The sequence below is a fragment of the Dermochelys coriacea genome, chromosome 10 (assembly GCF_009764565.3).
Source record: "Dermochelys coriacea isolate rDerCor1 chromosome 10, rDerCor1.pri.v4, whole genome shotgun sequence".
Taxonomy (NCBI): Eukaryota; Metazoa; Chordata; order Testudines; family Dermochelyidae; genus Dermochelys; species Dermochelys coriacea.
In genome coordinates, this window is record NC_050077.1 from 43,160,633 (window position 1) to 43,175,960 (window position 15,328).

General features: G+C 43.6%; 1 protein-coding gene across 4 annotated transcripts in view; it reads right to left on the reverse strand.

Annotated features, from left to right (window-relative positions):
- BBS4 (Bardet-Biedl syndrome 4) overlaps positions 1-15,328 on the reverse strand; it is a 74,056-nt gene that overhangs the window by 22,987 nt on the left and 35,741 nt on the right. For 3 of the 4 annotated variants that reach the window (XM_038419567.2, XM_038419570.2, XM_038419571.2), the window contains 3 exons: positions 3,059-3,122; positions 1,936-2,047; positions 1,161-1,233 (listed from right to left, as the gene is read on the reverse strand). In XM_038419567.2, the coding sequence (XP_038275495.1) occupies positions 1,161-1,233; positions 1,936-2,047; positions 3,059-3,122 (249 nt within the window). The remainder of the gene's footprint in view (positions 1-1,160; positions 1,234-1,935; positions 2,048-3,058; positions 3,123-15,328) is intronic. The other variant, XM_043493695.1, reaches the window with a different exon arrangement.

A 15,328-nucleotide genomic window follows, 5' to 3' on the forward strand; every position in this document is an offset into this window, starting at 1 on the left:
GAGCTGGGTGACAATTTTTGGCCGAAACATTTTCCAGGTAAAAATGCAGATTCAAAGACCCCAAAATGTTTCCCAAATTACCGCCGGTTTTCCCAAATTGTTTTGATGGGGAAAAAAACAAACAAAATTTTTAAAAAATCAAAACGTTTTGATTTTTCAGTTAGAAACAACTTGCATGTAGAAATTTCCTTTATTTTTATTTTAAAACAAACTATCAAAAAGGTTTAACATTGGTCCAAGTCAAAATGTTTTGTTTACATTGAAACATTGCAATTTTGTCAAAATGAAACATCTTGTTCAACCCCAAATTATTCATTTACTTTTTTAAAACACTCTTTGATTCATCAAAAATTTTTAAAAAACACTTTTGTTTTGGTTTGACCTGAAACTATTTTTAGATTTTTCAGAATTGCCAGTGACCTGAAACGCCCATCATTTGCACAGCTCCAGGTAAAAGTTGTACTCGCTGTTCAGCACAGAGTGGGTGGAAGAAGAGAGAGTGGTATCAAATACCCACACATATTGGGCCTAATTTATAGAAGTGCTGAGTACCTAAAGGCACAGATGAAATCAATGGTGCTTGAGCCTCTGGGAATCAGGCCCAATACACTTTGTTTTAAGCGTGCATATGATCAATGGCTTGCAGCATGAGAGCCCATGTGCAGAAACAAAACACTTCCCTTGGAGACTGTTCTCAAGGAGCTGTGAACCGCAACCTCTCTCTTTCCTTTCCTCCCACCAGTTCACTTTACACTCATTGCTCTTTGCAGGTCTCCTCTTTCAGCTCTTCTCCTAGTTGGGAGGGTTTTATTTATTATTAGTCCTGTAACAGTGGTCTTGAATTTTGCAAAGACAGACAACACTCAGTGCAGCCCATTGGTTATTTGGGGGTGGTTTTGCACTACTTTGGATACCACTGGAACAAGTTACCCAATTACCCATAGGATGTCAGTGGTACTGGAGGGTTTTTCAGCTGGACAGGTGCTCCCCATATCTATCCTTGAAGTAATCTAGCTCAGTGTGTATTGAACATGGCTATGCAGGGTTTGACTGGAAGGCTTTTTTCCTGCAGAATACAAACATGCTGCATGGGTCTATGTTTGACTGTGACCCAAGAAAGATTCTAGTGAACTAAGTATGGCAAAAGGCTCCGTACTTACCCAATCTTTCTGGTTTAGTTTAGCGGCTTCATTGTATACTTCAATAGCTGCTTTGTGTTTCCCCAACAGAAACCTGTGAAAGAATTTCAGTTTTTACTTTTCTCTGCCATTTAAGCATGAGGCCACATTGTGCAGCCACCAACCTACCAGCCAAGGAGAATATTATTATTTACATACCCCACAGGTCTGCACACTGCTTTGCAGTCTACCAATGACATATCTCTGTCCTAAGACATCTACAATCTAAGTAGGGAGAAGATCTCTTTGTAGTGAGTCAATGCTGATCTCTAGCAAGCCAGAGGATCACTGCTAAGAGAAGTAAGTGCTCCCTTCATGGGCATGAATGCACTGCTTCTGCAATGCTCCCTTTGACCAAGGGAGAAAGGCGCCTATCTTTGCAAATCTGGGCCTAACTCCCAAAGAGACAGGTGCACAACACACAATCACATGCACACAGGCAGGGCTTGGTGGTACAAGCCTGCACAGCACATACCTGCATTAACATCTCTTGATCTAATCATCAGTATTACTTGTCCCCAAGCATTAAAATACAATGAAGAAAAAAGTCATGAAAGAGCATCAATGTTTATAACTAGACAGATGCACTGTGCTAGAGATCCTAATTTAATAGAGAGTTCTCATCTATGGAAACCAATCCAAGTGCTGATAGTGAGGAAACATACTTGGGATCTAAACGGTATTAACTTTGCATCTGGAACAAAGCTTGCCATGTCCTGTGTGACACTTCAGAGCGTAGGAATAAAATGACACTCACAATGATCGCGCCACCTGTTTGAGGTTGTCAGCACTCTGAGGATTTAGAATGGAACATGTCTGAAAAAGTTCTAGAGATTCTTGAATCTTCCCTTCTAAGCGAAATATCAAAGCTGCAAAGCAACACACAAAAGGCAAATTAGTTCATTACTCTGTAGGGAAGACAAGCTGCATCACTGGCAGGTCTAGACTGTACAGGGAGGACAGATGGACTGTAACAGTTTCAATTCAGATGATCCCTGTATTACAGCAACATAACCAGAAACTCATGTTTGAGTGGGCTGAGGAGCCATTACTGACTGAGCTAGGGTGAACACAGGACTGTGTTTGCTTTGAGGCTGAAAACCACTGTAGATGGGAAGGGAGCCCTAAGTCTTCAGTAACAGAAAATCTGAAATTCTCTTAGCCCCTGAAATGTTCCAGTGTACTGCAATTTGAACTGCAGCATTGATGCTCACCGATGACCTTCCGATCATCCCCCTGCCTACATTCTCCAACATGACACAGGGAACTTCAGCCTTCAGGGCCATGTTCCTTTACAAAATAAATCTCTTTCTTTTCATCTCAAGAACAGATTGTGGCACTCTAAAGAACAGAGAATAGAGATAATGCTTTTCATTTTCATAACATTCCAAGGCAATGAATTGGCACTGATCATGTTCTGACTGTGTAAGCAAACACAGCAGCCACTGCATACTGAACATTAATGCATTCTTAAAGGAAACCATAACCAACAGTTACCTTAAAGAACATGGCTCTAACAAAAAACACATTTCACATGACACAGTCAAATGCACAGGGCCATTTATAACCAGAGCCAAGCATCAGCAGTTCCAGGAAGATCTGAAAATATCAGGTTACCAAGAAAAACCCATGTACTCACAAGAAGAACCAATCCTCATCTGTTCATTAAAGTGATAACCCTGGATTTGAAAATTAAACCAGGCAAGTAGAAACATTTCAGAAGTTATAGCATTTCTATGCACTCAAATGCATTTTCATAAGTCCTGCTAGAGTTCACATATGCTATTTATATTTGTGGATTGTTTTTTTTAGAACAGGGAATTGCATTTCAAACCAGAAGTAACTCAGTAATTTATTTTCATAGTCTTCATCTGGCATACCTTGAACATAGACTGCATATTCACACATTCCCTGAGTCTCGTGGAGTTGCTCTTTGATAGCAATCTGAAACAATGAAGTGAAAATTATATAAAAAACAGAATTCCTGTCACAAGAGCATCTCTTGGACAGTTGAACATTATTCCCTTATATTAAAAAAATAGGCAATCCAATAATATAATAGTTTACAAAAAACCCTATAAGAATTCTTCAGATATCAGTATTTCAGTAAAGAGAAACTACATTTAAGGTGTACTTGTGGCACCTTAGAGACTAAGAAATTTGTTAGTCTCTAAGGTGCCACAAGTACTCCTTTTCTTTTTGCGAATACAGACTAACACGACTGCTACTCTGAAACCTACATTTAAGGTGATATTTATTTCAGCCTTGCTAAATAATCACCCCTAATCTAGTTGGAAAGCATGTTTTCTATGTACTGTGATTAACTCAACTACACTACACCAAGGCTCATAACATAAAGGCACAATATCTTCAGTCTTTCATTTACCCTGAATTTAACAAACTGAATTTGAAAACAAACACTATACAATACCTTACTGCACTGCTCTTGCTGATTTCCTTCCACTTATCTGGCAAAGGTGACACTAGGTAACTTCTGCATGCGATATAACAACAATAATGTTCATGCAATCAAAGTTTGTGCTCTGAGCTGCCCTGTAAAATGACTTCTGAAACAAATGTTTCCACTTCACCCGTCAGCTGTAGCAAATTCCTGGGGATAAACTCCAGTTCTATTAATGTTGTAGACTTCCAGAATTTTAACAATGCTGCTATCAAGAACCATAACTGAAATTCTCAATACTTGTAATTTGCAGAGCTCAGCTTTCAAAGAATGTTTACTTCCATCACACAGCATTTTTGCAGTAACAGGACTGGAACTGAGAAACTGTAGGCAGTGTGTATGGATGTGTGATTTTTTAAAAGAAATATTTTTGATCACTCTTCTGGGTATGAGGGAAGGTTGTTCACAACAAAGATGGTAACCATACAACAGAAGAATGGGGAGAAGAAGGTTGGGGAGAAGAAATCCAAGACAGAAACTCTCTGTCAGGGAAAAAGAAAAGGAGTACTGGTGGCACCTTAGAGACTAACAAATTTATTAGAGCATAAGCTTTCGTGAGCTACAGCTCACTATGAAGTGAGTATCACTTTTTCGTTCTGCTTTTGTTGACTCAATTGCAGCTGCTCCAATTTTATTCGTTTCTTCACAAAGCGCCTCGAGTGGAGGCCTCTGTTAGCCCGGGATGTTTTTATAAATTCCATGTTGGATTTTCTCTGGGGAATATTTAATTATCTTTGGCATTAGGAATGTAGGGAGCAATAGTAAAAGGGCCACAGTGCTCCCAGTGCAGTTCTCCCATATAGACTGTAATGGGCTTCTACTGAAACTTTCCCTGACAGATTTCAGAGTAGCAGCCGTGTTAGTCTGTATTCGCAAAAAGAAAAGGAGTACTGGTGGCACCTTAGAGACTAACAAATTTATTAGAGCATAAGCTTTCGTGAGCTACAGCTCACTTCATCGGATGCATCGGATGCTGTAGCTCACGAAAGCTTATGCTCTAATAAATTTGTTAGTCTCTAAGGTGCCACAAGTACTCCTTTTCTTTTTGCGAATACAGACTAACACGGCTGCTACTCTGAAATCTGTCAGGGAAAGTTTCAGTAGAAGCCCATTATAGTCTATATGGGAGAACTGCACTGGGAGCACTGTGGCCCTTTTACTATTGCTCCCTACATTCCTAATGCCAAAGATAATTAAATATTCCCCAGAGAAAATCCAACATGGAATTTATAAAAACATCCCGGGCTAACAGAGGCCTCCACTCGAGGCGCTTTGTGAAGAAACGAATAAAATTGGAGCAGCTGCAATTGAGTCAACAAAAGCAGAACGAAAAAGTGATACTTCTTGGAGTAAGGGGAGGAAGGAACTGATAAAAGTGTCAAACCGTTACTGGCTATGTTCATGTGACTGATGGGTCCGGGATCAGGCTGGAGATACTCCATAGTGTCAGCTGAAGAGTTAATTCTACTTAACTCTGGTCATGTAACAGAATGAAAACATTTCAAAAACCAGATTGGACCTTTGAGGACAAGGAGTATGACTAAGAATTGATTGCACTGATCTGTCACAGAAGAAGGGCTCTGAGGTTTCTCCCTCAGCCACAAATTGGCTCCTTAGGAATGGAGCAGATTGGAGTGGGAGAGGTGGAAAGGGGACTTTGTCTCATTCCAGTCTAGCAGTAACTTGGTGCTGCTCTGATACTCCTGCCAGCAATGTTATCAGCACCAGCAACCCCCACCTCAAGCAAGGAGCTGAATGAAGGGAATGGAAATAAGGGGGGGAAACTGACCTAAAATCTAGTTCATAAGGAGTTTCAGGGTATGTGAGTGGGGAGGTTATTACAGTGAAACCTTATCACTGTGAAATGTTTTGTGGGGTCAAAAATGAGGACACTCTCACTTTAGCAGGTATGGATGGAAGATGCATATGCTAACATCCAAGGGGAAAGAAAATCAGGGGTGAGAGAGCAAGACAATACAAGAGAAAAGAAACCCCAGGCTGCCCTTCCCCTTGGATTTGTATCTGCTGATCTTTTAACTAACAGACTCCTCCCACAAATCTGCAATGTTGCATTTACAGATTAGATTAGTATTACATGTTCATAAACAGATCTCTCAGCCATTTCTAGATACCCAATTGTAACACTAGAACTTAACATAATTGTAGTCAGCCATTTTGTGTGTCCAGCCACTGCTAGCTGTAAACCAAACACCACATAGCTAGGAATAATTTTTAGGACTCTAAGAGACAAGGCCAAATAGCTGCATGTTTGTAGTTTTGCTAATTAAAATGGGAGGAAGGGAAAATGTTAACCAACCATAAAAGTAAAAAAAAAGTAAATGAATAGCCATCTTGTATTTGGGTACCTCTAATATATAAGTTTATTATGGCTAAAAATATTAGGATTTTTTATCAATAAAAATAATAAGCAATTTGCTAAAACTAGAAAAACTGGTAACGCACTAGGTGTTACTATAAGTTATGTATTTTGTAAAAGTTAGCTATAAAAAAAGTAAAAATAAACACCTCGGAGTAGCCCGAAGGAGCGTCTCTTTGGGCAAGGAGCTGACACCTAAACTCCTCAGCAGCTGGACAGAAGGAGGGCCCCCAAAAGTCTGGCTGTTGATTACTCAAAGCCATCTCAAACTTTGGGTAACTATAAAGTTTTGGAATGCTCTAAAACCTACTGCTACAGCATGAGTGTATGTGTGTGCTTGAAAGCTAATAAAAAAGTAGTTTTAGGTAAAAGAACTCGTTTGTACCAATCATTTATCAGACAGAGGAGCTGTGTCCCCATGGATTTATTCCTGAAGAGAAACAGTTAAGTTACCACTGCTTTGGGTTCAGAAAGCCCTGGGTAACACCCTCTTTGATTATGGCAAGCACATTTTTCCATCCACACAGTATCAGTCTCAGATCAAGAGAGGGCAACAGATAGGTCTCTTTTAGAGACATTTGATTAATTCTTTAAGCCCTGAAAAAACATGTAGCAAAAGTGCTTGTGCTAAAGACAATGAACTATAATACCAGTTTTTCCTCCCCAATTTTCCTTAACTTGCTGACAGAATTTAGGAATCTTGGTACAAGATCAAACAATAGGGTGAATTTAATGAATTGAAAACATGTGTTTTTTTAAATTATTTCTTCCTTGTGTGCAACAGAAAATGGAGGGGATTTTAAAAATGGATGAAGGGGGAAGAAACTGGATTTGAAGCTGCAAAATAATCTATGAAGATGCACACATGAAGAGCTAGATTTCAAAATGAAGTCTTTGACAATCTCTGTTTACTCTCAGGTAAGTGTGTATCTGCATCACAAAACTACTGCTCACGAAAGCTTATGCTCTAATAAATTTGTTAGTCTCTAAGGTGCCACAAGTACTCCTTTTCTTTTTGCGAATACAGACTAACACGGCTGCTACTCTGAAACCTGCACACAGTCTGGCACCAATGCCTATGCTTCTGACTGTATAGGAACAGCAGAGGGTGTCGCAGCCTAGGGCTGCGTACAGAAGTTTGTCTAGCGTCTGGCCGGCTTCCAAGGCATCAGGATTTAACAGCCAGTACCATCAGCCTCTTATTTCAACAAGCAGTAAAATTAGCCAAAAAAACTCAGAAACACCAAAACAAAAATGGAGGGAATGGAAGTGTAAAAGTACTAATTAAGTTAACCCTTTCATTTCTGGAAGGTGTGGGTGGCGGATAAGTCATTCTGCATTGATGATTAGCATCATTGGTAAATATGGGGATTTAAAAAACTCTTTAATAGACAGAAGTCAGGGGGGAAAAGTCGGGCAGAATTCAGGTCAAAGTTATGAAAATCAAGAACTAATGCACAGGAGGATGCCTCTCTCTGAGAGCTGGTTAAAGGAATGACTTGCCATCAGAGTTTACTCTGGTGTTACAGATCAGAGTCACTCCTTAGCTAAGCCTTGACAGGGCAACTGTTCATTCAATAAATACTGGAGCAATAATGGATTTTTAAGGAATAACCCAAACTATATTTAAACCTCGTGCTTTGCAGTGGACTAGATCACAAGGACCGTGACAATGGGAGGGGCTGATCCACTTATTCCCTCATTGTTTAAGACGCTAGACCTTCATATACTTCTTTCTGGAGTCTGCTTTGTGAGTGTGTACCTACAAGTGTGTGCACATGAGCACATACATGAGCAAGAGAGAAAGGGATATCCTTTTCTAGGCTGTGGCCCTGACCACCCTTCTGACTTTGTTCTCAATGTTTCATTTTGGGAGCCACCAGGAAGGACTTTACAGACTATTGGGGCTTCACAGACCAGCGTGAGAGCTACTGCTTCACGGCTGATCTACAAAGGAAAAGAAAGTTAGGTTCCTCTTTAAATGCAACCAGATTAATAGAGAGGGGAAGTGATTTTTATTCAGACTGTCAGCACTGATTTTGTTTATACCCATTTATCTCCAAGATTTGAGAGAAAAGCTTTCTGTGTTAAGGATTCAAAGCGCACCTCCAATTAGTAGCTGAGTGAGCTCCCAGTCAACCAAGGAGTTCTCCAACAAAGATAAGGGAAGCCAAGACCTGACATCCCTGACATTTCTAAAGGCGGGGGGGAAAAGTGGGGAAACAAGCAGGAGTAGCAAAAACCAATCCAACCACCAGTTCCCCTCCTCCTAGCCTTTTGCAGGTCCCCTTTAATGAACTGTGTTAGTCTTGTCTAGAGAACATATTGTTTAAATGACTTAGATAATTTTTTTTCACTTCAAAGTCCAAGAGACACAGACAAGATTTTCATCTCGAGGCCAAAAGACCAAAAACATCAAGACACTTGATCACGGCCTTTGATAGGCCAAGAGACTACTTACACTTGATCTTTACTATACTCTTTGTCTGCTCTGCATTACAGTTCTGCACCACTGAACAGTTCCAACCTATTCACCAAACTGAAGACATACCAAAAAGTGCAACATATGTGTAAAACGAATGACCTGCAATCAAGCAAAGTCAAGACCTTTCCTCTCACTCTCTTATGGAAAGTGTTTGCTCAATGCAATGTCTTTCTGTTGCCTCTGCAGTACCTTTGAGAGACTCAGCACTATGCAATAGAGTTATAATCATCTGGGAAAACCTATTTGTCACTAGAGAAAAAGGGAAGCCTGTATTCATTTTGATATTTTAGTTTTAAAAGGCAGTAAGGAGAATCAACTGGGAAAAAACACAGTTAAGAGTAACTGTTGTTCTTCAAGATGTGTTGCATGTCAGTTACACTACAGGTGTGTATATGCCTTGTGCACCGGTGCCAGAGAGTTTTCCTTAGTGGTACATGTAGGGGTGGCCCTGCTCACTTTCTAGCTCTTTGTGCTATGAGCAAGGGTATAAAGGGCGGAGTTGCTCCACTTTCAGTTCCTTCACACTAGAACTTGTTAGTAGGCTCTGATGCATCAGGGAAGGAGAGTGGGTCATGTAATGGACATATGCAACACATTTTGAAGAACAGGTAAGTAACTGTTTTTTAGCTATTTGAGTGCTTGCATATGTCCATTACACTGTAGGTGACTACCATGCTGTTACCTCAGGAGGTAGAGCTCAGAGCCTCATTGGAAGAGAGATTGTAGGACTACCTTGTTACATTTGCATCTTACCTTTGTTGAGGGAAAAGCTAATATGTGCAGAGCTGGCACCTTTTGGCACCAGCCACTGTCTGTGCAGCACAGACCACAGCACATTTGGGAATCGTTTCGGGCCTTGAAACTGTTCAGCACAGACCGCAGCACATTTGGGGAATCGTTTCGGGCCTTGAAACTGTTGTCTTTCCTGTCTTTGTGGTATGTGAGGCACGTTGTGTAACTGCATGTTCCGTTTTAATGATAAAGTTGCTGACATTCTCAGAACACGAGAAAGCACTCACCAGAGAGTGGCTGAGGATGGGGTGAGGATGGAATTCATTGGTTAAGGGTGCCGATGCACGAGGGCAGCACGCGATGTCAGATGGTTTATAAGCTTTGCATAAACTGTATACGAGGTCCCCTCCTGACTAGCGGGGGGGGGCACCACGCTCGAGCGTAATACATTAAACTCAGACTGGAAACTCTGCAGATCTGGACCTGGTTTTTGGTGCCTCAGCCTAAAAACTTGAACCGTGTGTGACCGATCAGGTATAATTCGCAACAGTTTTGGCGACCCAGATGGGACTTTAGGCTCGTCACAAAAGGCGTACTGAGGTCGCGTTCCTCCTCGCGGACAGCTCTAGCCGGCAAAAGGTGAATTTACCTTGGAGAATTCCGACGGGGGGAAACACGAGCAGTCGCTCGGACGATAAGGTGGCACATTAGGTGTCCCCTCGGTTGCCCAATTATGGGCTCTGGACAGAGTATCAAGAAGGGGACCCCTTTGGCGGAAATTCTAGAGAATTGGAAGAATATTTCAGGCACCCATGGGTTAAATAAGAAGAAAACTATTTTTTATGTAAAGTAGAATGGCCAGTAATTCAGGCCCTTCCTCAGGTATCTATGCAATGGCCACCTGACGGGTCATTTGCAGGGGAAATATTGACTGCGTTGAGAAAGAGGCTGGAAGATAAGGCTCCAGCCCAGATGGATTACTGGTATGTATGGGACAATTGGGCTTATGCGCGTGCGAAAGGACGTCCTCTTACCTCTTCTTTTTCTTATCTGTCCCAGGGGTCTTCGGCCCCACCCTATCCTCTGCCTACTTCCTCTCCCTTTCCTCCGGCTTATTCTCAGCCTTCTGATTCATGTCCGCAACCCTCCTGGTCTCAGCCTCCCTGCTCATGTGGACCCATTCTGGATCCACCGATTGCTTTGCAAGCCCCTCTTATTCAGTAACCTCTTGTCTCCCATACGGTGGACGGAGGTGAACAAGTTGTTTTCCCCTATGTGCACCGCCCCTTTGGCCCAGGCGACTTGATAACATGGCAACAGCAGATGCCTCGCCTGCGTGATGATCCTGAACAGGTATTACAAACAATTCGATCTGTGTTTACTGCTTTTAATCCTGCCTGGGGGGATGTTCAGGTAATCTTGGACACACTTTTTACTCCCGATGAGAAGTATTCCATCTTGGATGCCAATAGGCGCTGGGCAGGAGAGGATGGTGTCCGTACTGCCTGGCCCCTTGTTGATCCTGGTTGGAACCCTAATGTTTCTGCCCAAATGGACCTCCTTAAAGCAGGCAGGGACGGTCTCTTAGAGGCGGAGCGTAAAGCAGGTAGTAAGTCAGCTAATTGGTCTAAAATTCATGAATGTCAGCAGGAGGTCACTGAGCATCCCTCTGCCTTCCTAGCCCGCTTGTCGAAACGAGTCCGCATATACGGCGGCGGCGTCAACCCAGAAGCAGAGACAAACCGTCCCATGATGGTTTCCTTTTATGTCGATCAAGCAGCCCCAGACATTAGAAAATATTTCTCTAAACATGTGCCTGATTGGCCAGGGAAACCTCTCCAGGAAGTAGTCCGCTTGGCCACTTTCGTGTTTAATGGCAGGGACGAGGAGAAAGCTAAGGAAAAGCGTAAACAAAGGAAGGAAGAAGTAAGTATGTTGGCAGCCGCGTTGCAGGTCCCAGTTGGGAGTCAGAATTGGCGGGAGCATGGCGGGGCGAGAGGCAGGGGGCGGGGACGAACAGAGCCAAGAGGAAATTGGGTAAATACGAAATTTGGCACTTGTAACTACTGCAAACAACCAGGACACTGGAAAAGGGAATGTCCCCTCCGCCCAAAGGGGGCCCCTTGGCAGGAGCCAGTGCACAATGGCCTGTCCGGTTTTTCCCAGACTTCTCAAGGGTATCCTCCCACCAACCCTTTGAATCAAATTGACCCCCAGTGACTGGAGGCAGAGATTTTGGGAACTTTGGGAGAGTTGGAGTGGGACCTGGGAATGCAGTCACAAATTTACCTGCAAATTGGGGAACGTTTAGTGCCTTTCTTGGTAGATACAGGAGCCACCCTTTCCACTATAACGTTTGTGCCAGGGCCCGTGTCTAATACTAAGGTGTGGGTGCAAGGTATAGAAGGAAACCCCTGCCCGGCTCAGTTATCTTACCCTATCCCCATTAAGCTTGGTTCTCTAAAGCTATCCCATAGATTTGTTATAATGCCGGAGGGCCCAGCAAACCTTCTGGGACGAGATGTGCTGTGCAAATTAGGAGCACATATATATTGTGCCCCTGAGGGGCTTCGTCTGATTGTTCCAGATTCGACAGTTGCCTCTCTTATGACATTGACTACGTCTGTTCCCAGTGTACCCTTTGAATTGTCTAGCGTTCCCCATTTTTTATGGAGTACAAATTCCACTGATGTGGGTCTCCTTAAATCTGCGGTTCCGATGAGTCTAACAACTAAAGATGGGCCGCCCTCTTCCGTGAAGCAGTATCCCTTGCCATGGGAAGCGGAGGAGAGTATCTCACGTGTTATTGACAGCTACTTGGCACAAGGAATTCTGGTTCCTTGTAGTTCACCCTGTAATACGCCCATCCTTCCGGTAAGAAAACCTAAACCAGGAACTGACGGGCACCCGGTTTATCGGTTTGTTCAGGATTTACGCGCTATTAATGACTACGTTATAGCCCCGCATCCAGTTGTTCCTGACCCGAGTACTATTTTGACATTAATTCCTCACTCGGCCACTTGTTTTACTGTAGTCGATTTGTGTGCCGCGTTTTTTAGTATCCCTTTGCACCCGGATTCCCAATATCTATTTGCCTTTACCTGGAAAGGTCAACAATTAACATGGACGCGGCTCCCCCAGGGATTCTCTGGATCCCCTACTATCTTTTCTCGCATTCTCACAGCAGATTTGAAGGACATTGTTTTGCCCAGTTCTTCAGTTTTGGTTTAGTATGTAGATGATTTGTTGATTGCCTCTTTGGACTATAGCACATGTTTAACTGATTCTGTCGTTTTACTTACTGCATTAGCGAATAAAGGTCATCGTGCGTCCCCATCCAAGTTACAGCTGTGCCTAAATCAGGTAATTTATCTGGGTTTTGTAATTTGGCCTGGGGAGCGTTTATTATCTCCCGATAGAGTGCGGGCAATCCAGGATTACCCGTGCCCGACAACAAAAAGACAGTTACGGGCTTTCTTAGGGGCTGCCGGCTTTTGTTGACCTTGGATCGTGGGGTTTGGAGAACTGGTAAAACCCCTGGTCCAAGCTACCATGTCATCAACCCTCAACCCGATTTCCTGGACTATGGAGAGGGAGACTGACTTTACAGAGGTTAAAAAGGCTTTGGTTACGGCGCCCGCCTTGGGATTCCCGGACTACGGTAAACCATTTTTTCTTTTTAGTCATGAACAACAGGGAGTGGCTAGTGGAGTCCTCCTACAATATCTTGGAGACCGCCCACGCCCCATAGCTTATTATTCAGTACAACTGGATCCTGTTGTCCGGGGCTCTGTTTCCTGTGTGCAGTCAATTGCCGCAGCGGCAATCATGGTTGAGCGTTAGCGACCCATAGTTCTGGGACATCCCCTGACTGTTTGGGTCCCCCACGAGGTTGAAATTCTTTTAAAACAGCATTCTACCCAGGCGTTGTCTCCACAACGAGCTCATAAATATGAACTAATTTTGTTGGCCGCTGATAACATCACTCTACGCCACTGCAACACTCTTAATCCAGCGACTTTGTTACCCCTCCCAGAGGATGGCACCCCTCATCATGTGTGTATGGACGTGGTCACCCAGAATGGTAAGCCCCGCCCGGATCTAACAGATTCTCCTTTAATGGAGTCCGATCTGCTTCTCTTCACAGATGGGTCCTCATATTATTTAGATGGCTATCGGGTTTCGGGGTATTCAGTGACTTCCCAGACCGATGTTATAGAAGCCGCTCCTTTACCACCATCATTTAGTGCCCAGGGTGCAGAGTTGTATGCGCTCACGAGAGCTTGCTTATTGTCTGCGGGAAAAACTGCTACCATTTACACAGACTCGAGATATGCTTTCGGAGTTTGTCATGCTACAGGCCAGCTTTGGAAACAGCGTGGATTTCTAACTTCATCAGGTGCAAAAATAGCTAATGGTCCCTTGATTGCCGCGTTGCTAGAAGCTATTTTAGTTCCACGCCAGGTGGCAGTGGTACATTGCTATGCACACAAGCACTCCGATAGTGCTGTTTCTCAAGGTAACGCGTTAGCTGATTCAGCCGCAAAAGTGGCAGCTCTACAACCTCTTTCTGTGTCGGTTACCCTCCCCTTGGATGGGTCTTTCCCACCTGCGGATTGGACATTAATGTACACTGATGTATCCTTGGAGGAATTGGGCGAGTGGAAACGTTGGGAGGGTGTGGAGGGCGCGGACAAAATTTGGCGAATCGGGGGCAAACCTATTCTTCCCCGTCGTTATTTACTGGCAGCTGCTCATTATTTTCATTCCCTGGGCCATGCTGGTATTCAAGGCACAGTGGCTGCCATACTCCAATCCTGGGCGGCACCACACATTTATCCTGCGGTGAAGCGTATTCTTGGATCCTGTTCAACTTGTTTGGCATTCTCTGCTATGACTCGGTCTGATGCCAGTTTGCGGGGGGGGGGAGACCTTGGGCGAATTTTCCGTTTCAGCGTCTGCAAATGGATTATGCAGACATGCCCAAGTGTTCAGGATTCCATCACCTTCTCGTTATAGTGGACCAGCTATCTGGGTGGCCTGAAGCGGTACCGACGAGGAAAGCAGATGCGAGGTCTGTAGTTAAGTTTCTAATGAAGGATATTGTACCTAGGTTTGGTGTTCCTGAAGTTATAGATACAGATCAAGGCTCGCACTTTACTGCGAAAATTTTGGAGGAACTGTATAAATGTTTGGGAATCACTCGACAATTACATACTCCGTATCACCCTCAGTCTGCTGGTCAGGTGGAACGCATGAACCGAACAGTAAAGACAATGATAGCAAAGTTTTGTAAGGAAACTGGACTTAAATGGCCGGAAATCCTGTCAATCGTCTTATGGCATATAAAGTGGACACAGCGCATGCCCTGGGCCTGTCCCCATTTGAGGTGTTATTTGATAGACCCGCTTTAATTCCAGGAACCTACGTTCCAGCACATGCTAGTCTCTTGGATGGTGACGAAACTCTGGCCAAATATGTTGCTAGGTTACAAAAGGAGCTGATTGATAATCAATTTAAAGCTCAATTGTATCAAACTGCACCGTTGGGATTGCAAATTCACTCATTTAAGCCAGGGGATTGGGTTATGGTAAAAAGGATTCCCCGCACAGACCCCTTGGAACCTAGGTGGGAGGGGCCGTATCAAGTTCTGTTATGTTCTTATTCTGCTTTAAAGGTTGCAGGAAAGAGCTCGTGGATCCACCACAACTACGTTAAAGCAGCGACAGCGCCTCCCCAGGACCCGAGTGATCCAGCGTATGAGCCATTCCACGGATGAATATTACAACCAACCCATGGACCGAACCCTCCAATTACTGGAATCTTCACAGCCCACCAGGACTTCTTGTATTTCTCTTTTGGACTTGTATATTGGGAATAGGGGTTTTTGTATGGTCCCGGGGCGGATGTTATTATTGGTATGGTTGGCCCGGGGGCTTTTCCCCCTACTCCCAAGTCCAGTACAAGGGTGGGCAGGTAATAGTTTTTTGAATTTGACTTGGGCTATTACGCAGAATATAAATCAAACACAATGTTGGATATGTATCCATACCCCCACATATATTAGTCAGGGAATTCCATTGGTGGGGGTCCCT